Here is a 27476-nt window from a genome sequence, read left to right on the forward strand (position 1 = left end):
TGTCGCAGGCGCAGGCAGGGGCCCTGCGGGGAAGACAGGAAACCCGCGGTTGGGGCTGACGAGCCGATAGAGCTGCAGGGCCGAGGCGGGCAGGAAAAGGAGGCTGCAGTGAGCACAGCATGGTGCTGGGAGGGTGAAGTCAGAGCCAGTCTGCTCAGCCCTGAGCGCTGCCTCCGAGCAGTTGCCCCTGTCTCCCTGGCGGCAGCAGGGCAGAGCTCAGCCCCCCCTGTGCTGGGCACGCCTGGCCCGGCCCTCTCCAGGGCCTGAGTCTGTTGGCCCCTCTCCGCCTGTGCCTGCTCCTCGCTCCTTGTGCTGTGCCCGGAGGAGGATCTGCGTCGTGGGGAGTTGACCCTCCTTGGAGGGGGGGAAAAAACATGAGCGTCATCTCCCAGCTGTGTGCTCCCCTTGTGACAGCCAGGTGGGCCTGAGCTCATGTGATGATTGAGGGAAGGGAGCCCCAGTCCCCAGAGGCAGCCCCTGCAGAAACGGGGGCTGCCTCCCCCACCTGCCCTTCTGCGGCTCCAACTTCCCCCAGCTGTACCCCGGTGCCCTGCCCGTCCCGCGTTGGAACCCGGCCCTGCTCGGGCAGGGGGGGAGTTATCCCGCTGCTGCCGTGAGTTTCGTGAGCTTCCTCTCCTTCGGCTGCACCCTGGGGCACGGCCCAAGTGGGTGGGATGGGCAGAGGGGCCAAGCCCTGATCTACCAGCAGCCACGTGCTCAGCTGACTCATTTGCATACAGTTCTCCCCCCCTGCCCCACTGGGGCCTGCACAGCCCTTGGCCGCTGTTGCAGCTGCTCCCCGGTGCTGTGGGCTGGATGGGCGGGCAGGAAACGCCCGCCCACACCCGCATGCCTGTGTTGCTCCCCACCAGTCACATCGGCGTCCCCCACCCTGCCGGGAGCTGCCAGCTGCTGCCCCCTCACAATGGTAAGAATCCTTTGGGGGCTGGATCCCTGCTACCCCCCAATGTGGGAGGGAGGGAATGCCATAGGAGATGGGGGGGGGTTAGATGAGGTGAGTGGGCTCCCCCCCCCCCATGTACCAGGTATGTTTGGGGAGGGGGAATCAGGTCTGGGGGCTGGTTCCAATCCTGGATGGAAATGGCCTAGGGGGGAAGGACAAGACTGCCCCCCCCCCCCCACTTCCCCATGTACACCTCAACCAGCTGGAAACAGCAGGGCAGGAACTGGGGGACCGGCCTGGATGTACATTGCCCCAGGCTCTGGCCCTCGCCACGCCGGAGCATTGGCAAAGGGGCACAGATCCTGAAGAGGCTGGGCTAGAGCCAGGACTCTAGGGCAGTGGGGTGGAGTAGGGCAGTACCCCGACCTGGCCCTGCTGCCAGCACACAGTCCAAAATTTCCGTCTTCCCTCCTAGGCGAAGGGACGATGTAGCGGGCGGGCTGAAGTGCCTGCAGCTGTGCAGTGCCTCGGTTTCCCCTCTGTACAAGAGGAAGGGGACCCGGTCTGGAATCTGTGGACACAGCTGTGTCTTGGCCCCTTCCGCCTCACCACAAGCGAATCCAGGGGCACGTGGGCAGAGGCTACTGGGAAATCCACATCTAGAAAGCATGGGATGCTGGGCTCTCACCCATCCAACTCCTGCCCCCATCTTCCCTGCCTGCTCCATTCCTCACTCTGGTTTCTTCTTGTCCTCCTCTCCCTGGCCGTATTCACTGCTCCCCCGCCGCTCGTGCAGAGCAGGGGCTGGCAGGCAGTGTCTGCTGGGGTGGGGGTTGTCTTGGGTGGGGGGACTGGTTGGAGCAGTGTGGCAGGCTGTGATATGAGACACACACCCTCCCCCCTGCGTGTGATCACAGGACAGGTGCCTGCAGCACACGGAAGGCTCCAAGCTGACTGGAGTTTGGCAGAGACCGGTCAGGAGGGCGACTTGCCCGGGGGCGTGGTCGTGCTGTGGTGCCATAGGGCTGGGAGTGGGGGGTGGGTGGCAGCCCTGGCATGGTTCAGCGGCAGAGCCGTGGTTCCTAGTGGTTGTCTCCCCGCTCCTGTGGTAGCGAAGGGAAGCGGCTGGCATAGGGCTCTGTGTGCGCCCAGCTCGGTGGGGCTAGCGCCGGGCCGGTGACGCTGGGGCTTTGCTCACACGGCGGCTGGGCAGTGGCCGTGCAGAGAGGCAGGTATCTTCACGCTTCTGGTGCTGGTGGGCAGGGTGTGAAGTTTAGCTTCTCCCTCCCACACAGGCGCTGGAGCCAGCTCGGAGCACCCCGCCGGCAGCTTGCTGACCCGTTCGCCATTTCTGGTCCATAGTCTATAAAGACCCATTTCTCAGCAGCCCGGCCCGGCTCTCCTACTCCCCTTGCCCCCAGCGCTGCAGTGAGTCGCTGCCAATGTTGCCCCTGGTTCTCGGGCTGGCTGCACACGGCTGCACCGGGCCTAGCAACAGCCTGAACTAGCTGGAGCCAGACCGAGCCCCCGTCAAGCACCTGCCCCACTGAGGACACCACTGCTGTTCGCTGAAAGCAGACGTGGCAGCAGGGCTGGGCAAAGATTGATGCCCCTCTGTGCCCCCCACCCCGACCTCTCGCCCTAGCTCTGATCAAGTCCCTGCTCCCCCACCCTTGGGCTCCCCCCATGCTCAGGATGCTGCCCAGGCTGGGGAGTAGGGGCAGTCAGAGTTCAGGTAAAGCCCCCTTAGCAACAGGCCTCTAGTTGTTACAGTAGGCCCCCTGCAAGCCCATTCTGCTCTCCAGGGGCAGCCCCACCTCTTCTCCTGGCTTTTGCCCCAGCCCCCAAGATTAGGGGCTCCTGGCCCTGCTCTGGGGGAAACTACCTCCTTCCCAGACCAGCTCAGCTCTAGGTCCTGCTCCCTCAGCCAGCTGGTTGATCCTAGGCATCCGGCAGTGCCATGGGCATGGGAGCAGAGCAATTGCTGGTTATGGGGCACTGCCCAGCCCCACCAGGCCTCTCAACACCTGGTCTGAATGGGATCCACACTTATGCGCTCACACCCACCCTCCTCCAGTACGTTACATCACAAGGAGTTTTCCCCAAGCAGCAGGGAAACTATTTCAGCCTCCCCACTGCCCTACGAAGAGCTTAGACTAAACGTATGCCCCAGTGCCATGAAGCCAGGCAGGCCCAGCTAAACATCCCCATTGCAAAACCACAGAGTCAAGGAGGTGGTTATCAGCAAAAAGGTATCCTTTCCATCAAGTGCTTGCGAGGCTAAGAGGAATGAGCAAAATATTAAGTGTGAAAGTGTAGCTGGCTAGGGGGGCCAAAAACCGAGCCACAGCTTGCTTAAAGAGGAAGGAAAAAAGCGCACGTATTTTTGAAGTCCACCAGAAGCAGGAAACCTGCCAAACAGTCAGGAGATGGCAAAGATGCAAAAGGAACACTCAAGGAAGACAAGGACGTTGCAGAGACGCTAAAAGAATTCTATGCATTGGCCTCCACTGCAGAGGATGTGGGAGAAGAACTCCCCATCTTGCCCTGGAAGCTAACCTTTTTTTTCGGGTGGGGGAGGTATCTGAGGTACTGCCTCAAATCGATGTGTCGGTAGAAAAGACTTTGGAACAAATGGATGAATTCAACAGGAATATGTCCCCGGGACCAAGTCCTAGTCACCCAAGAGCTCAACTTCTGAAGGAGCTCAACTGTGAAATTGCACAGTGACTAACGGGGATCGCTTAGGTCAGCCTCAGCGCCGGATGACTGCAAAGTAGTTAATGTCATGTTGCTTTTTAAAACGGGCTTCAGAGGCAATCCTGGCAATTATGGGCCAGCAAATCTAACCTCAGTAAATTAATTGAAACCATAGCCAAGGACAGACTCATCCGCCACATAGATGAACACTATGGGGTGAGATAATCAACTTGGCTTTTGTAAGGAGAAATCACACCTCACCAATCTATTAGAATCTTTGAGGCTGTCAATAAACATGAAGGAAGGTTTCCAAAGAATAGAGTGCACTTAGAGGCTACATCTAGACTACATCCCTTTTTCATAAAAATTAGACGTATCGCAATTGCTAATGAAGCGGGGATTTAAATCTCCCCCGCTTCATTAGCATAAAAATGGCTGCCACTTTTTTTTTGGCACGGAGCTTTGCCTGAAAAAAGTGCCAGTCTAGACGCTGATCTTGCAGAACATAAAGCCTTTTCCGAAAGATCCCTTATCCCTCTATGAAATAAGGGAAAGCATTTTTATGCATATTTATGCTAATGAAGCGGGGGAGATGTAAATCCCCGCTTCATTAGCAATTGCGATACGTCCAATTTACATCCCTTTTACGAAAAAGGGATGTAGTCTAGACATAGCCAGACTGTTTTTGACAAGGTCCCTCACCATAGGCTCTTAAGCAAACTAAGCAGTCATGGGATAAAAGGGAAGGACCTCTCGCCGATTAGGAAGGTGCATCTACACAGCACCCGTACCTCAAAATAAGCTACACAATTTACACTACGCAAATTGCATAGGTAATTTTGAGGTAATTTTGAAATTTGGCGCTGTCTACACAGCGCCAAATTTTGAAATAAAACGCTATTCCGAAACGTCCTGTAACCCTTGTGGAACAAGCATGCCCGGTATTTCAAACTCTATTTCAAAATAGCAGGCGGCTTTAAAGATGTGGAATAGCTATTTTAGGATACTTCTAGGAAACAAAGAGTAAGAATAAGTAGTTTTCAGAATGAGGAGAGGTAAAATGAGGGATTTACATTGGAACCAGACGTGTTCAATCATAAGTGATCTGAAAAAGAAACAGTGGAGGTGGCAAAGACTACAAAATTATTCAAGATGGTTGAGTCCAAAGCTGACTGTGCAGCGTTACGAAGGGATCTCACAAAAGTGACTGTGCAACAAAATGGCAGATGAACTTTCACATTGACAAGTGCAGAGTAATGCACACTGGAAAAACATAATCCTGCCTGGATGTACAAAATGAGAGGGTATGAATTAGCTCTCAGAAATGATCTTGGAGCCATTGTGGCCAGTTCTCTGAAAACATCTGCTCAATGCACAGCAGTGGTCAAAAAGGCTAATGGGGTTAGGAACCATTAGGAAAAGGATAATAGCTATTAAGACAGAAAATATGATATATAAAATATAAATCCATGATACACTCACGCCATGAATACTGTGTCCAGTTCTGGTCACCGCGTCTCAAAAATGATATGGTGGAATTGGAACCGTTCAGAGAAGGGGAACAGACTAAAAAGATGGGGGCTGTTTTGCTTAGAAAAGAGAAGGCTAAGAGGGCTATGATGGAAGTCTAGAAAATGAAAGATGTGGAGAAAAGGGAATAGAAAAATAGCAAGGCAGGGAAACTGTTTTTTGTAGAGAGCTAGTCATGCCCAGTTTCGCTATTTGGACCCAGGCTAAAAGTGTTTTAGTGTGACACTGCAGGGCTGGAATTCATATGCAAACTCAAGTATGTTTTTGCTTAGAAAAGAGAAGGCTAAGAGGGCTATGATGGAAGTCTAGAAAATGAAAGATGTGGAGAAAGGGGAATAGAAAAATAGCAAGGCAGGGAAACTGTTTTTTATAGAGAGCTAGTCATGCCCAGTTTCGCTATTTGGACCCAGGCTAAAAGTGTTTTAGTATGACACTGCAGGGCTGGAATTCATATGCAAACTCAAGTCTGTTTTTGAAGCTTTTTTTTTGTGAAAGTAAAGCTAAGTGAAGTGCTCTGCTACTGGTTTTTGAATGTTGCTAGGAGCCGCTAGCTCACAACAAGAAGTAATTGTCACGCTCTTGGTATTCTCACCTTCTTCCGCATGGTATTCTCACCTTCTCGTCTGTTGAATAGTAATAGAGAGGTAGCCATGTTAGTCTGATCTTGCTAAAACAAAAGGAAAAACTATGTAGCACTTTAAAGACTAACAAGACGTTTTAATAGGTGATGAGATTTTGTGGGCCAAATCCAGTTCCTCGGACCATATTCTGGAAGAGAATCTGTTGTTAGGAATGAGCCACACCCATGCTGATTAAATTGACTCGTTAGCACAGGTACTCTACATAGTAATGGAAACCCCTCATCTTTCCATATGTATATACACAGGGGTGGCCCGTGAGCCTAGGCAGACTCTGCGGTCCCCTAGGACACCGCCGGCCCGGGGTGCCCGATGATGACGTCACGGGGCGCCCGGGCGCCTGATGATTACATCACGGCCATTGACGGCCATGCAGGCAGGGGCGCCGATCGCACCTTCCGCCTGGGTCGCCAGCTGCCGCAGCCAGCCTCAGGCTGCTCCTGTCTATACACCTGCCAAAGTGACGTTTCCATGTCATGCATCTGACCAAATGGGCTCCAGCCCAGGAAAGCTCAAGCCCAAATAAGATTGTTAGTCTTTAAGGCAGGGCTACTCAACTTTGGAAGCCCCCGGGGCCCACAATGATACTCAGAGCACATGCCGAGGGCTGCAACTTAAGTGTGGTTGCATAGACATACAAAGATACATGCAAATAGCTTCGTTCACACTGATGGGCATGAATACAAAGATTAAGGCACGATTACACAACATGCAGGCCCTATTTAAGTCGATTCTGCTGATAATAAAATGCAACATTTCCCTGATTTCCACTCATGTGACAGCACTTTTAATGAGCAATGACAGTCCAGGACTTTAACTACTAAAACGCATCGCAACAGAAGACCATTATATTGACTACTTTTTTGTTTTGGCTTCCACCTGTGGGCAGTATGTTGAGCCCCACATAACCCCAAGCCGCACTGAGGACTGCAAACAAAAGGGCCACGGCCCGCGGGCGGCACATGGGCTGCCTGTTGAGTAGCCCTACTTTAAGGTGCCACAAGATTCCTTGTTTTGGCTGAAACAAAGCGACACAGCTACCCCTCTGACACGTGAATAGAAACTTGTGATTTCCCTTTTCCCACAAGCCAAGAACCAGGGTTCACCGAAGGAACTTAATAGGCAGATGATTTAAAACGAAGAGGAAGTCTGCTTTTACGCAACGCGCCATGGACTTGTCAAACTCGTTGCTAGGGGGGCTGTCGGCAAAGGCCAAAAGAGCAACCAGGCCCAAAAAAGCATGTCACGGCGACTAGCTCCATCCGTGACTGTTAGCCAAACCAGCCAGGGACCCGGCCCTGTGCTCTGGTGTTCCCGAGCCATCAACCAACAGACGCTGGGATTGGAGAGCGGAGGAATTGCGTGGGCTCTTAGTCTCCTTGATCTGTTCTGAAGCCCGGCCCTCAGCCACTGCTGACTGACAAGACACTGGGCTAGATGGGCCATGGCCTGACCCACTATGGCAGCTATGTTCCTATTCCTTGCTCTTCACGGATTCTTGGCAACATGGGTGACCTGGGCCCCCTGGCAGGGCCTTGCCTGGCTGGCCACAGCCCAGGGTAGGGCGGCTGTCTGGGGCAGGGACCCCACACAGCTCACGGCTCTGACCTGCCGCCCCAGGGAGCCAGGCAGTGGAGGGCGGGGATTGCAGAGCTGGGCCCAGCACCAGTCAAATGGGCCAGTGGTCGGAGCAAGCAGGGACTGGGCCCTGCAGCTCCTCCTAGGCTGCAAAGCCACCTCTCGCTCTGCTGCTGTCACCTGCTCGACCGCAGCTTCCTGTCGCCCTCGCCAGCCAGGCGAGGCCTGCGCCCCAGGGAGCCACCCACACGGCCGTGCAGACCTGCCACACGCACCAGCAGCCTCCCCCCTGCCCGACACACAGCCCCTGGGGGGGCTGAGATCCAGCTGAGCGGAAACTTCTCCCCTCCCCCGTACGCACGGCCCGGCAATGGCGTGTGAGGGTCACAGGGCCCAACAATGCACCTGCCCAGCCCGCACCCATCTCCTGGGGGGGGGGGATAAGGGCACCACACACAGCCTGCCTAATGCCTTCCCCCAGCACCGACCCGCAGCCCCTGCACCTGACCCTCGGCTCCCCACACATGCCCAGCCTAACGCTCCCACCCCATGCCAACCCACAGAGCCCCTGGCATCCTCCTTGGGCTCCTCTCTCAGCCTGATCCAATACCCCCATCACTGCCAACCTGCAGCCCCCTGCGTCCAACTCCGGGCTCCCCACACAGGCCCAGCCTAACCCCACCCACCTCCAATGCCAACCTACCACCTCTCCTACACCCACCTTGGGCAGCCCTGCCTAATGCCCCCCCCCCCCCCATGAGAACGTGCAGCCCCCTGCACTCTACTCTGGTCGCACCTCACGCAACTCCCCCTGCCCTTGTTAATCTGAGACGAGTGTCCCCAAGCGCGTCAACCAAAACCACAGGGTGCGAGGTAAAACAGAAAGCAGATTTACAGACTCCAGCTCACCAGATCGAGTAGCAGGCAGCGAGACCACAGCTGGTTGCACTAGAAATAAATCTAAAAGTACAGCCAGTGTCTCACCCCCACCGGATGGTTCAGGCAGTGCACAGTTATTACACACGCGGAATTTCCTTCCCAGCATGGTACCAACCTCCCAGGCTGGGAAGGAAAGTCTGTCTCTTCCGAAGGATCTTCCAGCTGTTGAGATGGGGGAGCGAGAGAGGCCAGGTGTGGATATCCCTGACCCTCACTTGGACTTTCTCTCCAAGTGCTAGACAGATACTTCTGGGGGGTTACGTAGCCCCCATTGCGAGCATGCCTTCTTTGGGGAGCAGCTTCTTGCTGGGCCAGCCACAGGTCTGGCTGGCCCTGATGTAAATCTCTCCTCTGCTGCTCCTTTGTAGCCACTGAAAGGCTGGCTCTGGCCCATGTTCCCTGTAAGCTGAGCACTTGGATGGCTACCCGGGAGAGATTCAGGAGCTGCCCCGTTGATTAGCAGAGCATGCACAGCCAGCAGCGTGTGTTTTTACTGGTGGTGCACATCTGCACTTGCATTGATGCACATCACAAAATTTATTCCACACACGGATGGAGAAAATTAGCGGGAACATTGCTCAGGGCAAGTCCCACCCATATTTTAGGGCACTTCCTAAAAGTGCTATACGACAATAGCACAGACAAGTCCACAGGCTAATCCTGTTCCATGGCTCAAGGTGTTTTAGCTACCTCACAAGGTGTGCTTTGTGCACACATCGCCAAATCCCAGCGCAGCAATGAATAAGGCGCACACGGGATGGCTTTTGGCAGTGCAGTGTCACACCTCGCCCCGTAGTTGTCTGCAAGAGCGTCAGACCCGAACTCAGAGACCATGTGGCCAAAAGCTTCATTCTGTTTTGACAATGCAACCCTCCACGCCCGTGTTTGCTAACTTGGAGGTGTTACCCACATATGCTCTTGCACAGTTCTGTGAACCTTTTAACACACTGGGCTATGTCAAACGTTAGCAAGTGTGCCTTCTCTGAGTTGCTGGAGAGTATCGCTGTGAGTGTTTGCTGCATTGTTAACCCTTCTGCTTCTGCCACTGGGGCTAGCTCAGCTAGTAACATTTGCTAGAGCGTAGCTAGGCAGCCATGAAAGCAATAAGGTGGTGAGCCAGACAGCAGGCCAAGTTTATTAGGGTTTCCCTGCTAAGACAAGCTGCAAGGCGCTCTATAGGGATTAGCCAAGAAGCAGTGTTACCAGAGAGCGTCCTAGCACACGGTGTGTTCTTGTTTCTCTTTTGAGCATGCGCAAAAGCTTTTCCCTAATATTGGGCCTACTGCACCTTTTCAAGGGCTTTCCAGCCAGCTGTGTCATGGGGTGTAACCAATAGCATCACATTTTTTACCATGAGATTTCACGGTAGCACCAAGCCCTGTATCACAGCTGGGTGTTCACAAGTAGCTTTCTCAGCCCAACGCTGGTCCCAGAAGCAGCTAGTGTGGCAGGGGTCTGGGCTCACTGCTCCAGCCTACAAGCACCGCCTTGGCAGCTGCCATTGGCTGGAAATAGAGAACTGTGGCCAATGGGAGCTGAGAGGATAGTACCAGCAGAGAGGGGCAGTGCACAGGGCTATGTGCCTCCCGAGGGATACAGGGGCACACTGGCCACTTCCAGGAGCAGCATGGGGCCGAGGCAGGCTGTAAACCTGCCTTAGCCTCACCGCATAGCCAGGAGCTGCCCATGGTATGTGCCATCGGTGAGAGGCCTCTCTAACCCCCTCTCGGAGCTGACACCCCCTACCCCCTCCCTGAAGTCCTTCCCAAACCCCTTCCTGAAACCCAGACCCCCCTCTGGACCAGCACCCCGCTCGTAACCCCTCCTACACCCCAACATCCCGCCCCAGACTGGAGTCCCATCCTGCACTCAGATTCCTTTCAGAGTTTCCCTCTAATCTTTTCCATCCATGTGTGGAATACATTTTCTGTGTGCACTGACACACGTGCGAATGTGCACCAGCAGTGGAAACAAACCCCTAGCTGTAGGCGCTCTGCTAATCAGGTAGGCAGCATTTGAATCTCTCCTGAGCGGCCTCACAAGCGCACAGCTCACAGCGAACACTGCCCCTCACTCCCCTCCTATACCCGGAACCGCAGCCCCAGTCCAGAGCCTGCACTCCCCTCTTGAACACCTGCCCTAAGCAAAGGTGGGGAGGAGCTAGCCACGGAGATAGGGGGGATCAAATGAGGCAGGGTGCATCCTGGGTTACCCATACATTAAAAAAGTGATCTGCGGTGTAAAAAAGCTGGAGACCACTGGTTTCGACAGTCAGACATGTTCAATACCCGTTGTGTCTTTCAACTCCTTCCTGAGCCTTAGCATGTGCTCAGCTACTGCTTTTGTTTTCCCTTCACTATGGGGTCTCAATCCACTCGTATCTCTGGGGCGTTGGTACTCCAAGGTCTGGTGAGGAAAGGATGTAACGAGATTCCATATATTGACTGGTCGGTTGTGGGGCTGTCTCCCAGCACCAGGACTGTCCCTAGACAGGAAATCCATCTCCCTTCTTGGGGTTATTCTGTTTTCCCCACACCCAGCACTGGGACCTGCCCTGCCTACTTTCCTTAGAGGGTTATGATTTGTCCTTGCTGGGTTACGAGTGCTTGCTCTTTGGACGGCCATGCCTTCTTCCAGCAGCTCTCCTCCTTCTGTGCCTGCTCCGCCCAGAGGAACAGCCTTTCCCCTCTGCTAGCTGGGGGAGTTACACGCTCACCGGCAACTGTCTCCTGGAAGCTTTTACAAGCATGGGGCCTGCATCTTGACTTTTCACAAGTGTTTTGAGAGTCCTAAAAAACAGCTCCGAGTACCCTCCATCACCCCTTTCCCTGAGACGTTAGCTGTGTGACTGCTCCCCCCGGAAGGTCAGCTACAGTTGGTCCCCTCTCTGACCTGGAGTTACAGGCGGAACGCTTGGGAGCACAGCGCTGAATCAGCCACTCGGTCCTGGGCATCCTCTCCCAAGTGACCGGAGAGGAGAAAGCCGAGTGCTCCTACTATTCTTTCCCCATTTGCTTTCTCTGGTCTCCCCTCTAGGGCACACTCTCTATGCTTCCTGGAGCAGGATCCATCCCTTGTTCCCCTATCAAAGGGTGACAGCTAATGGCTGGAACATTTTTCTCGGTGACTGGCATCATCTCCCTCCCCGTCTGAATAGGTGCTGCCTTTAGCAGTGGTGCAGGAGTCTGTCCCTCCCACACCTGCACTCCCCTTTGCAGCAGACGATTCAGAGCCTTTCTCCCCCTTTCCTTCAGCAATTGCTGGGACTTTATCCTTTCCCTCTGGGTCCCTAGTATAATACTCCCTGCAGCCTGCAAACACTATGGCTACGTCTACACTGGCAGCTTCTTGCGCAAGAACAACTGTTCTTGCGCAAAAACTTGCGAGGTGTCTACACTGCCCACGCGTTCTTGCGCAAGTCAATTTACAGGACAGTGTCGGAAAACAGGGCTTCTTCCGGAAGCGTTATTCCTCTCCCCACGAGGCATAAGCCGTCTTGCGCAAGAGCTCTTCCACAAGAGGGCAGTGTAGACAGGCAACATGAATTTCGTGCGCAAGAAACCCCTATGGCTAAAATGGCCATCAGAGCTTTCTTGCACAAGAGAGCATCCACACGGCCATCGACGCTCTTGCGCAAAAGCACAAGGCAGTGTAGACGCGCTCTTGTGGAAGACTTTTTGTACAAAAACGCTTCTGCAAAACAGTTCTTGCACAAGAAGCTGCCAGTGTAGCCCATTACAGTCTGAGCGACCTGGGGAAAATCATCCCCAACAAGCAGGTCAATGAAGAGGTTGTCGAATGCCCCCATGTTTGATTCACTTGCTAACCCATCAGTTTCTATGCACAGTCTGGCCACTGGTCCCAGAATCCTGAAGCCTCCTCTGAATAAAAGCTCTGCCCCCCAGTCCTGACACTGTCGCTTTCTTCTTCCGCTTACTGCTTAACCCCAGAAATTCTGCCCCGTAGCTCCCCGCCAGGAAGTCTGTCAAAATTAACATGGTCATCTCTGGCTCTGCAGAGGCTAATCCCAAAAAACCACTCTGGGGCTCAGAGGCTACTCTGAGTAACATAGGCTGTTCCTGGCCTGCTTCCTCCCACAATAGGGCGTTTATTTCTCAGGGGATCGGTGGATTTATAGAGATCGCACCTTTGGAGCTCTTGTTTTACCAAGTCTGGGATGGGGATGAGCGTTTTGGGGTGATGTGTGTCCAGCCTCCCAGCCACTCTCTTTCTTCCCAGGAATAAAACAGGCTCTGCCCTTGCCAGAGAATTTAAACCCCTAGAGGCTTAAAGGTTGCATCTGAAAAAGTGGGTTGTGCCCACGAAAGCTCTACATATTTTGTTAGTCTCTACGGTGCTGCAGGACTAGGTGTTGTTTTTTAAGTTTTTTCTATTAGGCTATGTCTTAAAAAGAGGGATGTCAATTAGACAGATCGAAATTGCAAATGAAGCCGGGATTTGAATTTCCCGCACTTCATTTGCATAATGGCGGCCACGTGTTCTTTCGAAAAAGGGCTTTTCAAAAGTAAATCCGCCATCTAGACACAGTTTTCGGGAAAAAAACCCCTTTTTTGAAAGAACCAGTAAACCTCATTTTTTTCAGGCATCACGGTTCTTTCAAAAAAGGTGGGTTTCACTTTCAAAATACCCGTTTTCAAAAGAACACACGGCCGCCGTTATGCAAATGAAGCACAGGAAATTCAAATCCTGGCTTCATTCGCAATTTCAATCTGTCTAATTTACATCCCTCTTTCGAAAGAGGGCTGTCGTTTAGACATGCCCTTACAGACTAACACGGCTGCCCCTCTGAAACTTTTAAAGGCATCAGGGACACCTTCTCCTCCAGTTTTCACATTTTACCCCTCAGGTGCTGTTTGACATCGACTTTGCATAGGCTTAGGGAATGCTCCTGAGCAACAAGGTCAAACACTTGTTCCAGACACCTTCTCCGTTCATCCATTTTCCCCATGAGACCCTGTTTGCATATTCCCCATTATTCACAGCAGTATTCATAGAATACTAGGACTGGAAGGGACCGCGAGAGGTCATCGAGTCCAGTCCTCTGCCCCCATATGTAGGTCACCTCTGCCACCCCCTGTGTAGAACACCCCTGCCAATCCCCTGCCATCCCCTGTGTAGATCACCCCTGAAACCATGTACCATACTCTTAAGCAGTGGTCACCAACCAGTCGATCAGGATCTACTAGTAGATCTCAGAGCCTCTGACAGAGGATCCTGACTGGTTTGGGCAGGAAGCTCTCAACTGTTGGCGCTTCAGGTTCCCTTCCACCCACTGTCATGCTGCCCCCGGGAGCCTCCTGCTTGCTGTGCAGGGTGTGTGTGTGAGGGGGGACGGGGACTGATGTCAGGGTGTCCCTCCTCCCCCCGCTCTTGTACCCTGTCTCCACACAGAGAAGGAGATGGAGGGAGCTTGACAATGCAAATCTGTGTCACTCCCACATGGTACGTGTGTCTCTGTCACTCTCACAAACACACACTGTCCTTCTCTCATCTCCCGACCCAACACACACGTGGGGGGTTGTTGTTACTTCTTGTACTGCTTGCAAGGTAGGTACGTTTGGGTGTTTGGCTGGTCTGTGCATTTCATCATTTTCACTTCTCTTACGCTTAAGTGTAATTCTTTGAGCAGCGAGTTCTAAAATGCAGAACCTGCCGTGGCTGAGTAATTATCCCCATGGTAACTGCTATTCCTGGAAGTGGCTGGCATGTCCCTGCAGCCCCTGAGAGAGGCAGAGCAGAGGGTCTCCACAGGCTGTCCTTGCCTGCAGACACCGCTCCTGCAGCTCCCATTGATCAGTCACAGGGAACCGCAGCCTGTAGAAGCTGTGGGCTGAGTGCCTGTAGATGAGGGGCAGCACATGGTGCCATTGCTGTACATGCCAGCTGCTGTCAGGAGTGGGGCAGGCCAGGGGTGGAGTAAGCCTGTCTTACCCCCACTGCTCCACCACCTGGAAACCATCTCAGTTAAACCGTGTCCAGCCAGAGCCTGCTCCCTGAATCCCTGTCCCAGCCCTGAACCTCCTCCTGCACCCACCTCCTGCCCCAGACATGAATCCCCCTGCACCTGAACTCCTTCCCAGAGCTTGCACCCTGAACCCCTCCTGGACCCCCATCCCTCACCCTGGGCTAAGCCCGGAGCCCCTTCCCCACTCCAAACTCCTTGGCCCAAGGCCAGAGCCTGCACCCCAACTCCCTACCCCAGCCTGGTGAAAGTGCGTGAGGAAGGGGGATGGAGTGAACAGGGGGAGGCCACGGAGAAGGGGCGGAGCAGGGGCATGGCCTGATGGAAGTAAGCGGGGCAAGGGAATTTGGGTTTGAGGCAGCTCTTACATTGAGCTTAAATTGAAAACACGATCTTGTGGTGAGAAAGTTTGGAGACCCCTGCTCTAAAGCATCCTGCATCGGCCGCTCTGTGAGCCATGCACAGCTTTGCCAGCTAACTTTGCAATCCAGGTGCGGACTTGCTTGTCATCAGGAAGCACATGAACTAACTGCAGCTCCCCCCAGCCCCCCGTGGTACATATTCTGCCATTTCACCCATCTCCTCGTGTGCAGAGCATCATGGCTCCTGTCTGTGGGGTCAGGAGAGGCGGCCAGCGGTGAGGGGAGGGGGGAGTTCTGGTTCTGCTGTTTGAGCAAGTTCAGTTGGTGGCTTTGATCTTTTTCCTCCGCTTCTCTGGTTTTCAGATCTAGGGCCCCTTGAGGTGATGCCTCCTCTCCGGCAGCCTTTTTTCTCTCTCTCATCGCCTGCCCTGTTCTTTCTCATTCTCTCACCCCCGAGCAGAATGGATTTTATGTGCATCTACGTGGAGAGGATGCGCGACACATCGTCTTCATGTTCACAACAGAATTCATGGGGTAGGGATAGGGCCCAGGAGTTCTGAGTGTGGGAGGGGGCTCAGGGCTGGGGTGAGAAGACTCTTGGTAGGGATATAGGCTTTGGGGTGGGGCTGGGGATGCAGGGACCCCAGGTTTGGGGAAGGGCTCCGGGCTGGGGAGCAAGAAGCGTTCAAGCTCTGAACTGGGGATGTGGACTCTGGAATGGGGCTATAGGGTGCAGGAGGGTGCTCAGGGCTGGGAAGGCTCAAGATGGGGCAGTGGGTTGGGGCTTATCCGGGCTGCTCTCTGTTGGGGCATGTGGGGAGGGGTCGCTTTCCCCTGGCCACAGCAGCTCCATGCTAGGGCCAGCACGGAGGGGCTCCTTCCCACCAGCCTTGGCACCTTCAGGGCTTGGGGACAGATTCCCTCCCCCCTGCAGCCCTGAGCCTGGCTTAATGGGGCAGCCACACAGCTTAGGGGGTAAACTTAGATCTCCAGTTCTTCCGTTTTCAGCTGACCCTGTTTCTGTCTGTGTTGCCTGCAGCCTGTGCAGCTCTGCGCTTGCAGCTGCATCACTCATTTTCATGCCTTTCTGCTCTATTTCCCTTCCCCAAAATAAGCAAGCAGAGAATAAACCGCTCGTTCTTGACTGCATTCAGGCCACGCCTGTAAACATCTCACCAACAAGCTCCACGTCCGTGTGAGCAGGGCTGATCCCGGTCAGAACAAGCTGTTCACTTCACCCGGCTCATTGTACCCGTGACAGGACTCCCGGGGTACCACCCTGGAACTGTGGGGACCACTGTGCCCCCTTAACTCTGCCAGCTGGGCTGTTGCTCTCACTGCTATGCAGACAAGCAGCAAATGCCTCCAGGCTAGTGCATGTGGAGACCTACACCCAGCTAAACTACAGGAAGGCTCTTTAAGCCACTCATGAGTTGTACAATCACCCCAATGCCCAGCCTGCTCCCCTCCCACGAAAAGCACCATTTTACACTGATCAAGGCTCCCTTGGACTGCCCCATGAAGTAGTCTGCCATGCCAACCAAGAGCCGTGGCCACACCCCAGACCTTGTTTGCCTGGGATCCTCTGACTCTTCAACCAACCCCACACCGTGAGGGAAAAGATCAGAGATTTATTGACTACAGGTGGGTTTCAGCCATTAGAAGCGGCAGGCACAGAAATCCAAGTGGGTTACGTACAAAATAAACAAAACGCCACCGTCTACATTCTACAGGCCAAGCAAGATTTGAATCAAGTGGTCTCTCACCCCATAGGTTGCTTCGGGGGGGAGGGATCGCTCAGCGGTTTGAGCATTGGCCTGCTAAACCCAGGGTGCTGAGTTCAATCCCTGCAGAGGCCACTTGGGGCAAAAATTTGTCAGGGATGGTACTTGGTCCTGCTGTGAAAGCAGGGGACTGGACTCTGATGACTTTTCAAGGTCCCTTCCAGCTCTGGGAGATAAGAACTGTGAACAAATTATTGGAGATTACCTGTTTGGCAGGCAGAATTTCCTTCCCAGTCTGGGACCAACCTCCCCAGTTCAAAGACTGTCTTCCAACCCATCTCCCAAAGGGCCTAGTGCTAGTGTCATCGGCCCACACCTGCACCCTCTCCAGGTGCTAGAAAGATCCTTGCTGTGACACAGGAGGGTAGGCAGCTCCCCGGCCTACCTGCCTCACATCTCTGTGAGAGTGAATTCTTTTGAGAGGACCAGCTAGACGCGCTTTGATGGCCAGATACAAATCAGTCTTATCAATTGCTCCGTTACCACAGAAGGGCTGGCTGTGGGCCCGTCCCACTTACCGAGTGTCTCGGAGCCAATGATACAGCCAGACTTCACAGTGACGGCAGAGACAAGCCAAGAGGGCCGTGTCGTGTGGCTCAGAGCTATCTCCTCACGAGGTGTACTTTGCACACCACCACAATCGGATCGCCAGGGTGCTCCTTTGAGGTGCAGTGCTACAGCCAGGCAAGGCGGTTGTGAGGAGCCTTGGGAGGGGGGTATCAGGCAGTGCCAAGGCATGCCCACAAGCTAGCACCTCTGCCGGCGGCCATTAACCTCAGCCTTTTTCTCTCCTCCCCAGCACTCCACCATCCATGCCCCGTGGGGGCTGGTCTCCGCAGGGCTGGTCTTGCTGCTTCTTCCAGGAGCTGCCCTGGGATCAGGCACCAGCCACTCCGTCGTGACAGAAGTCATCTTGGTCTTTCTGCTTCTGCTGTTGCTCCTGGTGCTGGCCCTGGCCTGGCACAAGCTGAGCCGTGATTCGGACGGCAAATACCACCCACGCCGCCTGTGCCAGCCACATCGCCTGCTGGCATCCCTGGCCACGCGCTGGCGTGAGTGGTGGGGACAAGTGGCCCCTGAGAGATACCGGCCAGGCAAGGAAGAGGACGAGGATGAGGACGAGGAAAACGAGGAGGAGGAGGAGGAGGAAGAGGAGAACCTTCAGCGAGACGAGGAGGAAGGTGGAGGAGGGCAGGAGCAGCAGCACCAAGAGGAGGCCACTGATACGCCAGAGGGGACCCCACCCCGTGATGCCCCCGATGGAGCCCAGGAGGAGGCCCGGGAGGCAGAGGGCACTGGTGCCGGAGGCCTGCTTAGTGACCTGCATGCCTTCTCCGGGACAGCCACCTGGGAGGACAGCGCCGCGGAGGGAGGCAGCCGCCAGCATATCACTGCTCTCTAGGGCAGTGAAGGGAAGGACACACAGACTACAGGGGGACAGCATCCCCCCACTTGCTCATGGGGCGGAACTCCTGCTCCCAGCCCTCTTCCTCAACCTCCCCCCTCCCTGCAAAGCTCTCCCCTCCCACACCATGAAGCTGCAATGGTGGCCCCCTACCCCTATGCCAAGAGCGCCAGCCCAAGCAGGGCAAGTAGCACTCCTGCACCCCAGACTCTGCATTGACTCCAGCGCCCCCTGCTGCCTGCACCAGGCGACGGGGCAGAACCCCGCATCGGGGGGCGGGGCTCTGCTCCCACTGGGGAGCTGCTGATTGGTCTACAGGCAGCGCTACAGGCACCAATAAAGGGGCGGCATTGCTCACAGCTGGACACAGTCTGCAGCTTCATTTCCTCCAGAGGGGGAACGCAAGGGGCCGGGCCGGCTGGGACCCACACCCCTGGAAGAAGCGAGGGGCTTAAGGAAAGTTCCAGGCCCCACCTGGAGTCTGAGGATCCCCCATTGGAGACTCCTCCTCCAGACTGCCCACCAACTGGAGTGACAACCCTCCCAACACTGTGGTGCAGCTGGCAAGGGGGCGGCAGCAAACACCCCCCTCATTCCCCCAGCAGCAAGAAGGGACGGCCACAGCACAGCCATATACAGGCTTTAATTGGCACTGAGAGGGGCTGCCCACTCCCCAAAGGATACAGCAGACAAGCCAGTAACCCTCCCTCCCAAGTGAGACAAACAGGGGTCACTTCTCTGTTGCTGAGTTCCCCGGCTTCCCCCTCACACACTGCACCCCCTCCAGCTTCAACCCTTCCACATACACCCGCTCCCCCCACCCTTCCCTCCCAGCTCCCCCAGCCACACTCTGCTTCCTCCCCAGCACACGCGGAGCCCCACGCCGTACTCTACCCCGCACGCCCTGCTCCCCTCTGGCACCGACCCCTCCCCCCACCATCACTCCCACAGGGCTCTGCCCCCTGAATCGCGAACATGATTTGTAGCAATAATACTGAGCACCAAGGAAAGGGTTAAACGCTCCCTGGGTGGGAGCTGTAGCCCAGGGCCATGAGGCCTTTCAGGACGTACCCAGCACCCCCTGCCCTCCCTAGCTGGGACTGCTCTGCCCGCTGGAAGTGCGGCCCTGACAGAGCATCTCCTCCTGAGTCCATCCGGGCTGGGGGCCCCGATGCCCCCTAGCCCCACTCAACTGCCATGGGGCTATGTCCACCCCATGGGTCACCGACAGGCTGGGCACCTCCACGGGAGCCTCTGGCTGGCCCAAGCTGAGCCTCCTGCCCAGGCAGGGGCACCACGCCCACCTCAGGCTACCTTGCTGCCCGCCCCCGGCTCCCCTTCTGCTTCTTGGTGCCCGTCGGCGTCTTGATGGGCAGGGGGGCCGTGCCTTCTGGTGGGGGCAGCACCAGGGGTGGCCCCAGCTCCATGGGCTCCACCACCAGGCTGGGCTTGAAGGCCTCGAAGGGACAGAACTTCACTGGGCTGAAAGCAAGGAGGAAATGGAAAATCAGACGCCCCCAGACAGGGAGTGAGCCGGCCTGGGAACCCCGTGAGCCACAGCCCACACCTCGGCACTCCCCACCCCCAAGGCTCAGTCCACAGCCCCCATCCTACCCCCGCCACCACACCCTGTGAGCAGCAGCCCCCTGCCTTGGCTCTGCCTCCCCGGGCCCACGTGGCAGCACCACACAGAGAGGCAGAACTGGGAAACCCCAAAGAACGGGATGCTACAGCCACTGCTCCCTCGGTGGGAAAGGCCCACTCCCCAATCCCTTCCCCCAGAGTGGACAGTTCCCCCAGCCTGGCACTGGACCGGAGGCAGCGCCCACAGAGGGAAAAGCTGGGAGGTGCCCCTCGCCGTACCTGACGGGCGTCCTGGGGCTGCTGTTGAGGCGGCGAGGGGAGCGCACTTTTGGCTGGAAGGAGAAGCCCTCCTTAATGCTTTCCAGCACCGACGGGGCCACATACGTGAAGCCCTGAAGAGAGCACGGAGGTCAGAGCAGCAGGGATGCCACGTAAATCCCTCCCCAGGGCCACGGCACCCCCCCCCCGTGCAAGCTCCACCCCCTCTGAGCTGTCATAGGGCCCCTGGTTGGAGAGGGCAGGGCTGACCAGTGCACACTCCATCCCCTTTGAGTTGTCACAGGGCCCCTGTCTGGGGAGGGCGGGACTGGGCAATGCAAGCTCCGCCCCCTCTGAGCTGTCACAGGGCCCCTGTCTGGGGAGGGCGGGACTGGGCCGTGCAAGCTCCGCCCCCTCTGAGCTGTCACAGGGCCCCTGTCTGGGGAGGGCGGGACTGGGCAATGCAAGCTCCGCCCCCTCTGAGTTGTCACAGGGCCCCTGTCTGGGGAGGGCGGGACTGGGCAATGCAAGCTCCGCCCCCTCTGAGCTGTCACAGGGCCCCTGTCTGGGGAGGGCGGGACTGGGCAATGCAAGCTTCCCCCTCGCCCAGGTGTCACAGCGCCCCCTGCTGGGGGTCCTTACCAGGAAGGCCTGGTTGGCACTCTCGCTAATGGTGGCATCGTCAGGGCTGTCCACGGGCGTCTGCCGCGTGAAGCGGGTGTCGAACTGGCTGACGTCGTCATCGGATTGCTGCGGGGCAGGAGGGAGGGGACTGAGGGGGTCGGCACAGAATCTTGCCTAAAGGATCTAGCTTCCATCCAGGCTGACCTCCCACAAGGGGGCGGGAGCTATGGGGCCCATGGAGGCTGAGCATATTGCACCCGTCCCGGACGCCCGGGTCCATCGCCATCTCAGTCTCCCCTCCCCTGTGCAGTGCCCTACGGGGGTGGGGGCGCACTGGGAGCTGCGAGGGCACCTGTGGGCGAGTGCTCCCCCCCACAGCAATGGATAGCAGGGCAGGCCTGTTGCGGGATAGCTGGGCCGGGCAAGCAGGGAGCGATGGGCTGGCTCTCTCCTGCCATGGGGGGAGGGAGAGGGGAGGGACGACTGGATGCGGGAGCAGGGCAGTACCAGGCAGGGCCTGAAGGGCGGGTCCAGCTTGCGCGCCAGCAGCTCGTCCCAGTTGACATGGCGGAAAAACGGCTGCTTCTGCAGGGACAGACACACAGGCAGGAGGTCAGCAGCCAGCAGCTGCTCCCTGTGCCCCGCAGGGGCACCCAACCAACGCAGGCTTGTGCCCTGCCCAGGCTCCCCATGCAGGCGCCCTGGGGGGGCAGGGAGCCCTGAGCCTAGGAAGGCCATGACAAGGCTGGGCACCAGCCTCTGCCCACATGAAGAAGAGGCTCCGCCCCATGCCCAGGGTCATGGCACATGGAAGGGAGCTGCCTCCTGCCACTGACTCCATGGTGCCCATGGGTACAGCTAGGGGAGAGAACCCCCCCTTTCAGGGTGCTACATCCTGCCCCTCCTCCACCCTCCCTTGTGCGCACCCCACCCCACATACCTACCTGCACGTCGGCCGCGTCGCCTGCCCCGCCCCCAATCCTCTGGTTGGGGTTTCTTTTGAGGAACTGAAGAGAGAATGGAGTTAGGGGGCCCTTGGAAAGCACAGCCTGGTGGACATGGGGTAGGGGGGCTGCTCGCATACCCTCCCCCCCCCGATTCCACAGCAAGAGGCAGCCATTTTGGTGAGACCCACACAAAAGCCCCAATCCAGGATCACGCCCTGCTGGCTCCAAGGCTGACAGGTCAGCAGCTTTGAGGAGCGGAAGTGAAGGAGATGGGAACAGTGTCAGACAGGGGCAGATGCGGGTAACCTACCGTGGGGAGTGGCACCTCCTCGCACAGGTCAGGAGCGTGGGGTGGTATCTGAGCTGGGAGGGGGTGTAAGCGGTACCTTCTTGAGCAGGTCACGGGCGTCGGGGGTCAGGTAAGGAGGCAGCACCAGCTTCCCCTTGAGGATCTTGTCGATGGTTTTCTTCCGGTTCTCAGCCGTGAAGGGCGGCTGCAAAGGAAGCGCAGAGGGGGCTGAGCGCCGGGCCGGGGGGAGGGGTGAGCATCAGCAAAGGGGGCTCCAGAGATAAGTGGGAGCTCAGCGTGGGAGAGGGGGGCTGAGCAGAGCAAGGGTCTATGCTGAGGCAGAGTGAGGCACTGCATTGGAGTCGGGGCGAGGGGGGGGAGGGGGAAGGTGCCACTTGGTGCAAAGACTCATGGGACAAAGCAACAGCCCTAGGGAAAAGGGAAACTTGGCCTGCAACTCCGGTCTTCCCACCCCCGTGTTAACAGCACGAGCAGGACTTGCCGATCCAGTGAGCATGTCGTACATCAAGGCCCCGAGGCTCCACCAGTCCACGGCCCGGTTGTGTCCACTCCGCATCAGGATCTCTGGAGCCCTAGGGACAGCACAGACACCCATAGCTGCTGGGCCAGCCACTTACTATGACCGGGCTCCCCAGGGGAGCAGTGAGGGAAGGGGGGGCAGGGCCCCCCAGGAGAAGCAGTATGTGTGTGTGGGGAAAGGTATCTCCAGGGCACCTACATGTATTCAATGGTCCCACAGAAGGTGTGGGTGACAGCTCCCTCGTGGATCGATTCCTTGCACAGTCCAAAGTCGGTCAGCTTGATGTGCCCTGAGAGAAAGGAGACTCCATGGGTCAGACTCCCCCAGCCAGGCGTCAGGGGCCCGAAGCGCCCAGCCCCCTCCCCGTCGGCCGTGGGCTCTGTACCTTGGCTGTTCAACATAATGTTCTCCGGCTTGAGGTCCCGGTATATGATACCATTGCAGTGCAGATGGCCCAGGGCCAGCGTGATCTCACTCAGGTAGAAGCTATGGCACAAGCAGGAAAGAGGCCGTCAGTAGCACCCCGACACCCGCAGCCCCAGTCCCCAGCTCATGGGGGCGCTGCTGAGAGTTCCCAGGCGCAAGTGCTGGTCCCCAATGTGCCCGCAGGAGCACCCGCCCACAGGCCAGGACAAGCTGGTGGAAGGACTGGGCACTGCCCCCGGAAGCCTGTTAGGCCCTGGGAACTGCTGTGCACCTTCCCCTGGCATAAGAACCCCTTCACACACCCGTATAGCCCTGCCCCCAAGCTGGCTCGGCCCCTCTGCCTTCCTGCACCATCCCTCCTGCTCGTCCCAGTTCCTCCCACTCTGTACTGGCCCGCAGCTGGCACCTCTGCTCCCCCAGGCCCATCACTACCCTCCCTTTGCTCTGCGCTCCCTCCAGCTCCCATCCACCTGCCTCCCTTGATGGGACCCCCATGCTCCTCCCAGCCCCTAACTGTCCCCCCCAGAGGAGACAGGCTGCCCTGTGAACCCATGGCAACGTGTAGCTAAGGACTGCGCTACTGACCATGGGGCCAGCGGATCATGGTGAGCCCCGGGCTGCCTGTGGCAGTGCACACAACACGGGACACTGAGCCATGCCAGTTCCCACGTATTCCGACCAGCCTCTGCTCCCTGCTGCACACCAGCCCTGCCTCCCTCGGATGCCAGCAGGTTGGCTCTGCCCTGGTTCTCCAGCGAAGGAGGCCCCCGCTGGCTTTCAACACGGCTCGGCACTGGGCACCCGCTCAGCATTCCCTCTCAAGGGCCCCAGCCCCGGGTGTGTTTGCATAAGGAGAGCGGCTCCTTTCCCCACAGACTTTGACCAACACTGCGAGGGTGGGAGAGGCACCGGGCTGGAGAGCGGAAGGCTACAAAAACAATCACAACGCAGCAGGAAGGTGGCTCCCGGCTACACCAGACACTGACCAGGCCGTGTCCTCCAGGAAAATGCCCTCACGCTCCAGCTGCATGAAGAGCTCTCCACCTGCGGAGCCAAAACAGAGGTCCCTGAGTGCCACCCCCACACAGGTCCTGCATCCTGCCCCACATACCCCCCACCCAGAGGGGTCAGGAGAGTAGGGGCAGATTGCAGGCCGATGACACGACAACAGTCTGAGAGAATATCGTGCTCACAGGGTCCCTCACATGCAGCCTGGTCCCCCCCCCAGACCCTTAACAGGGTCGATCCCCACCCCACCAAGCCAGCCCTGGTCCGTACCACTCAAGCACTCCAGGATGAGGTAAAGCTTGCCACCCGTCTGGAAGGCATAGATCAGGTCCACGATGAAGGGGTGTTTGATGGCCTCCAGGATGTTCCTCTCAGCCTTGGTGTGAGCTGTGTCCTTGGCGTTGCAGGCGATCTTGGCCTGGAGGGTGGGGAGGGAGAGAGAGGGGGGAGTAGGTTGCCAGCAGGGGGTGCCTCTGAGCTCACCAACAGGACGGCCTGGCCAACTTGTTACCTTCTTCAGGACTTTCATGGCAAAGATATTCCCGGCGTTGGTTCCCTGCACCTTCCGCACCTGGAACACCTGCGAGGCAAGAGAGGGTCCATTAGGGCAGGTGGTTGTACAGCTGCACCCCCAGAGCAGTGCCAATAGCAGGAAGGCAGCTTTGTCCAGCAACTCAGGGGACCATCTGGGAGGAGATGCCCCAATAGAAACAACAGGATGCAGAAATGCAGCCAGGAGGTCTCACATGAGGTAGTCCCTCTATAAACCAAGCACCCCAACCAGACTCCATTTCCCAGGATGTACTATGGCCATGCAAGAGTCACATTACATCACCTCTCCTCTGCAAGACCTGAGTTAATGGTGCATCCTGGGAGAGGTAGACCAGCTAAGGAGCAAGGTCCATGAAGAAAAGGGCCAAGAGGTGTCGGAACCACTCCTCCCAAGTGGAACCATGATGACATTCAAGAACTGAAATTTCTCTCCATCAGACAAGATGCCCCCAACACAGCCCTAGAACATGCTCTGGCAAAGATCCCAGCACCCCTCTCCTCCTGCCACCCTCTACATTCTCCTCCATAGAGGTTTCTGGCCAGCGAGGGTCCAGGAGAGAAACAGGGGTGAGTCAGTCCCACAGTGGCATCCCCTAGTAGAGGTGGGTAATATTGACATGTGCATAGGGAGGCGCACACCCTTGCCCCCTAGCTGGCCCCATCAGTCCCATGCCCCGGCCCTTCCCTACCTTGCCGTAGCCACCCTTGCCCAGGACACGCAGCAGCTCGAAACAGTGGGGCCCGATACGCTCAGGACCGTTATTGACGCTGCTCTCTGAGATCTCGATCTCTTCGTAGTGCCCCACTGGCCTAAAAGAATAGGGAGCACACGCTGGAGACACCGCAAGGAAGGGGGAGGAAGAGCCACCCAGGGACTTGGCATACTGGGCCAGTAAACACCTGGGGCAAAGCCCCAGGGAATAAGCTAGGCTCTGGCCCCTGGGTGCCTGCTTCCTCCACTCCAGGGAGGCTGTTTTGACACATCAGTTCCCCAAAGAAAGAACGACATTTGTCCAAAGCCCCTGCACCCACCCAGCCTCTTCCCTGCACTACTTACTCCAGGCCACTCCCCCGCAGCTCCAAATCCATCTCCTAGGGCAGAGGAAGGGAAATCAGACCAGCGCACACTGGGCAACCCCTACAAGGACAAGGGGGCACAAGGGCTTGGGGCAGACTGCCAAGGGACACACCTGAACTAGAATCAGGCACTCGGAGTGGAAGGGGACCCCAGGGCTAGGAACAGGCAGCCAGGGGTTAGGCATGGGGCAGAGGGGCGTACCAGGCTGCCCGAGAGGGCCAAGGTGTTGGTGCACCAGGTTTGGGGCCTGGCTGCCGGGAGGTGCCAGGGTCAGGCTGCCGCACAGCTGGGGGAGATGACAGGTGACAGCACCCCGGGGACAGGGCGAGGTGCTGGCTTGGCTAGGGGGTTAGTCACAGGTGAGGCGGCGGCTCCGGGAGCGGGGTGCAGCTGCCTTCCAAGGACATTGCTCATCGCACTGCCCAGAGACCGGCTGGGGGGGGGGGCAGGGAAACCACGGGGGGGGGGGGGGGCCAGGAAAGTCACATGCTGCCTCGACACTGGGGGGCGGGGGCCCGTCGGGGGCAGGGTTGAGGCAGATTAGGGTTATTGAGGGGCAGCGTTGAGGGGGGCTGCTTAGGGGGGCCCTGGGGGGACTGGCTGGGGGGCCCTAGGGGGGCTGCTTAGGGGGGCCCTGGGGGGACTGGCTGGGGGGCCCTGGGGGGACTGGCTGGGGGGCCCTGGGGGGGCTGCTTAGGAGGGCTGCTTAGGAGGGCCCTGGGGGGACTGGCTGGGGGGCCCTAGGGGGGCTGCTTAGGAGGGCCCTGGGGGGGCTGCTTAGGGGGGCTGCTTGGGAGGCCCTGGGGGGACTGGCTGGGGGGGCTGCTTGGGGGGGCTGCTTAGGGGGGCCCTGGGGGGCTGGCTGGGGGGCGGCGTTGAGGGGGGCTGCTTAGGGGGGCCCTAGGGGGACTGGCTGGGGGGCCCCGAGGCTCTGCCCCCCTCCCCCCGGGTCTCACCGCCCCCAGATCGGGCTCGTCCCCGTCGCTCCCCTCCTCGGTCTCCAGGTCGATGTCGAACACCCCGGCCATGGCGGCGGCGGCGGCCCCGGGAATCCCCCCCCCCGGCCGGGCCCCGCCAGCTGCACGTCACAGCCCTGCGCCCGCCACGTCCCGGGCGCGGCGTGATGACGTCACGAAACGAGGCGCTTCTGGGAAATGGAGTCCTGGTGCCCGGGGGGAGGGAGGGGAAGAGGCCCGGCCGCGGGGGCTTTTGGGAAACATGACCCCAAGATCCCCCTCCCCCCACTTCCCGCGAGCCTCGGCCCCTGCTCCCCACCTCTGTGGGGGAGGGGGCAGGCGGAGCCGGCGCGGACGGAGAGCCGCTTGGCCCGCGGCTCGGCTCCACTCCCGGCACGCGGGGCAGCTGCCGCCACGTGGCCGCGCCCCATGTCACGTGCCGGGGCTGGAGCCGGGCCGCGGTGGAGCGTCGCCGGGGCCGGGCCCGGGGTACTAAAAATAGCACCGCGGCCCCCGCTCCAGTCGCAGCAGCCGCCGGCCATGCTGCCCCGCCCCAGAACCAGGGAGCTAAGGGGGGTGAGGGTGGCAGAAGGGGGTGAAAGGGGTGAGGAGAGGAAGGGGCCAGGCCAAGAGCAGAAAGGGGCAGGGCGGAGGAGACACAAATGCCAGGGGGCCAAGATGAGATCATGAGGGGAAAGGGCAAGAGGAGGGGTGAGGGAGGATGGAAAGGTGTCAGTGGGGGTGGGAAATGGGAGGGGACAGGGTGATGCTGGGAGAGGAAAGGGGATGGGTAGAGAGGTGGAGCAGTGGGGGCAAGAGGGGAGGAGTGGGTGCCAGGTGAAGAGGGGGTGAAAGGACTAGAGGGGTGGACATGAGGAAGGCAGGGGATGGAGCAAGTCATGTGCAAGGGTGCAGAGGATGGTGAGGGGGTTGGCACCAGGGAGGAAGAGGGCAAGGGAGGGCAGGTGTTGGGAGGGCAGGAGCAGTGAGCAAAGGGGGAGGCATCAGGAGTGTGCAGGTGCCGGGAGGATTGTGGGGGTGAAGCAGAAGGGCAGTCACAGGGAGGAAAGTGGAGGGGAGGGATGGGCATGAGCGGGCAGAGGAGAGAGGCAGGGCAGGTGGGTAGAGGGAGGTGTTAGGAGAGGAGGATGGGCAACTACAGATGAGGAGGGGTGGGCATAGGGAGGAAGGGAAGAGTAGGTGTATGGGTCAGAGAGAATGGGGAGGTGGGACAAGTCCCAAGAGGGCTTAGGGGAGTGAGAAGGGCAGGAGCTAAGACAGTGGAGGACGGTGTGAGGGATGGGAGGAGGCACCAGGAGAGCAAATGGGGCAAGGAGGAGGTGGGAGAAATGGTAGCAGAGGGGAAAAGGCAGAGGTTTATGAGATATTT

At 57.9% G+C, this 27476-nt stretch overlaps 2 protein-coding genes across 4 annotated transcripts; one reads left to right on the plus strand and one right to left on the minus strand.

Moving 5' to 3' along the window:
* Nucleotides 1–740: 740 nt before the first annotated feature.
* Nucleotides 741–18188, plus strand: PTPRCAP (protein tyrosine phosphatase receptor type C associated protein). Its single transcript, XM_075928522.2, has 2 exons — nt 741–928; nt 17218–18188. The coding sequence occupies exons 1-2, from the start codon at nt 926–928 to the stop codon at nt 17818–17820; spliced, it is 606 nt and encodes a 201-aa protein (XP_075784637.2). The 5' UTR covers nt 741–925; the 3' UTR covers nt 17821–18188.
* Nucleotides 18189–18446: 258 nt separating this feature from the next.
* Nucleotides 18447–26229, minus strand: RPS6KB2 (ribosomal protein S6 kinase B2). 3 transcript variants are annotated; one of them, XM_075928518.2, is made up of 15 exons: nt 26087–26225; nt 25110–25144; nt 24742–24862; nt 24012–24080; nt 23771–23918; nt 23479–23536; nt 22452–22552; nt 22265–22355; nt 22028–22118; nt 21623–21730; nt 21234–21296; nt 20797–20874; nt 20308–20415; nt 19687–19799; nt 18447–19305 (listed from the first exon to the last, which is right to left on the minus strand). In XM_075928518.2, the coding sequence occupies exons 1-15, from the start codon at nt 26156–26158 to the stop codon at nt 19134–19136; spliced, it is 1428 nt and encodes a 475-aa protein (XP_075784633.1). In that variant the 5' UTR covers nt 26159–26225; the 3' UTR covers nt 18447–19133. The 3 variants fall into 3 exon arrangements, with proteins under 3 accessions (XP_075784633.1, XP_075784634.1, XP_075784635.1); XM_075928519.2 differs by lacking the exon at nt 20797–20874 and having other exon boundaries at nt 26087–26229; XM_075928520.2 differs by lacking the exons at nt 23479–23536; nt 23771–23918; nt 24012–24080; ... (1 more) ...; nt 25110–25144; nt 26087–26225 and adding an exon at nt 23078–23345.
* Between the last annotated feature and the right edge of the window lie 1247 nt (nt 26230–27476).

Source organism: Pelodiscus sinensis, chromosome 5 (genome assembly GCF_052426305.1).
Source record: "Pelodiscus sinensis isolate ZL-2025 chromosome 5, ASM5242630v1, whole genome shotgun sequence".
Lineage (NCBI taxonomy): Eukaryota > Metazoa > Chordata > Testudines > Trionychidae > Pelodiscus > Pelodiscus sinensis.

Excerpts from the sequence above, each read along its gene's own strand:
- RPS6KB2 (XM_075928518.2), bottom strand. The coding sequence starts at position 26,158 with ATGGCCGGGGTGTTCGACATCGACCTGGAGACCGAGGAGGGGAGCGAC. Across the intron at positions 24,081-24,741 it reads GCAAGGGTGGCTACGGCAAG|GTGTTCCAGGTGCGGAAGGT; the intron begins GTAGGGAAGGGC and ends CTTGCCTCGCAG. Across the intron at positions 20,875-21,233 it reads GCGACGCGGCCGACGTGCAG|AAGCAGCCGTTTTTCCGCCA; the intron begins GTAGGTATGTGG and ends CTGTCCCTGCAG.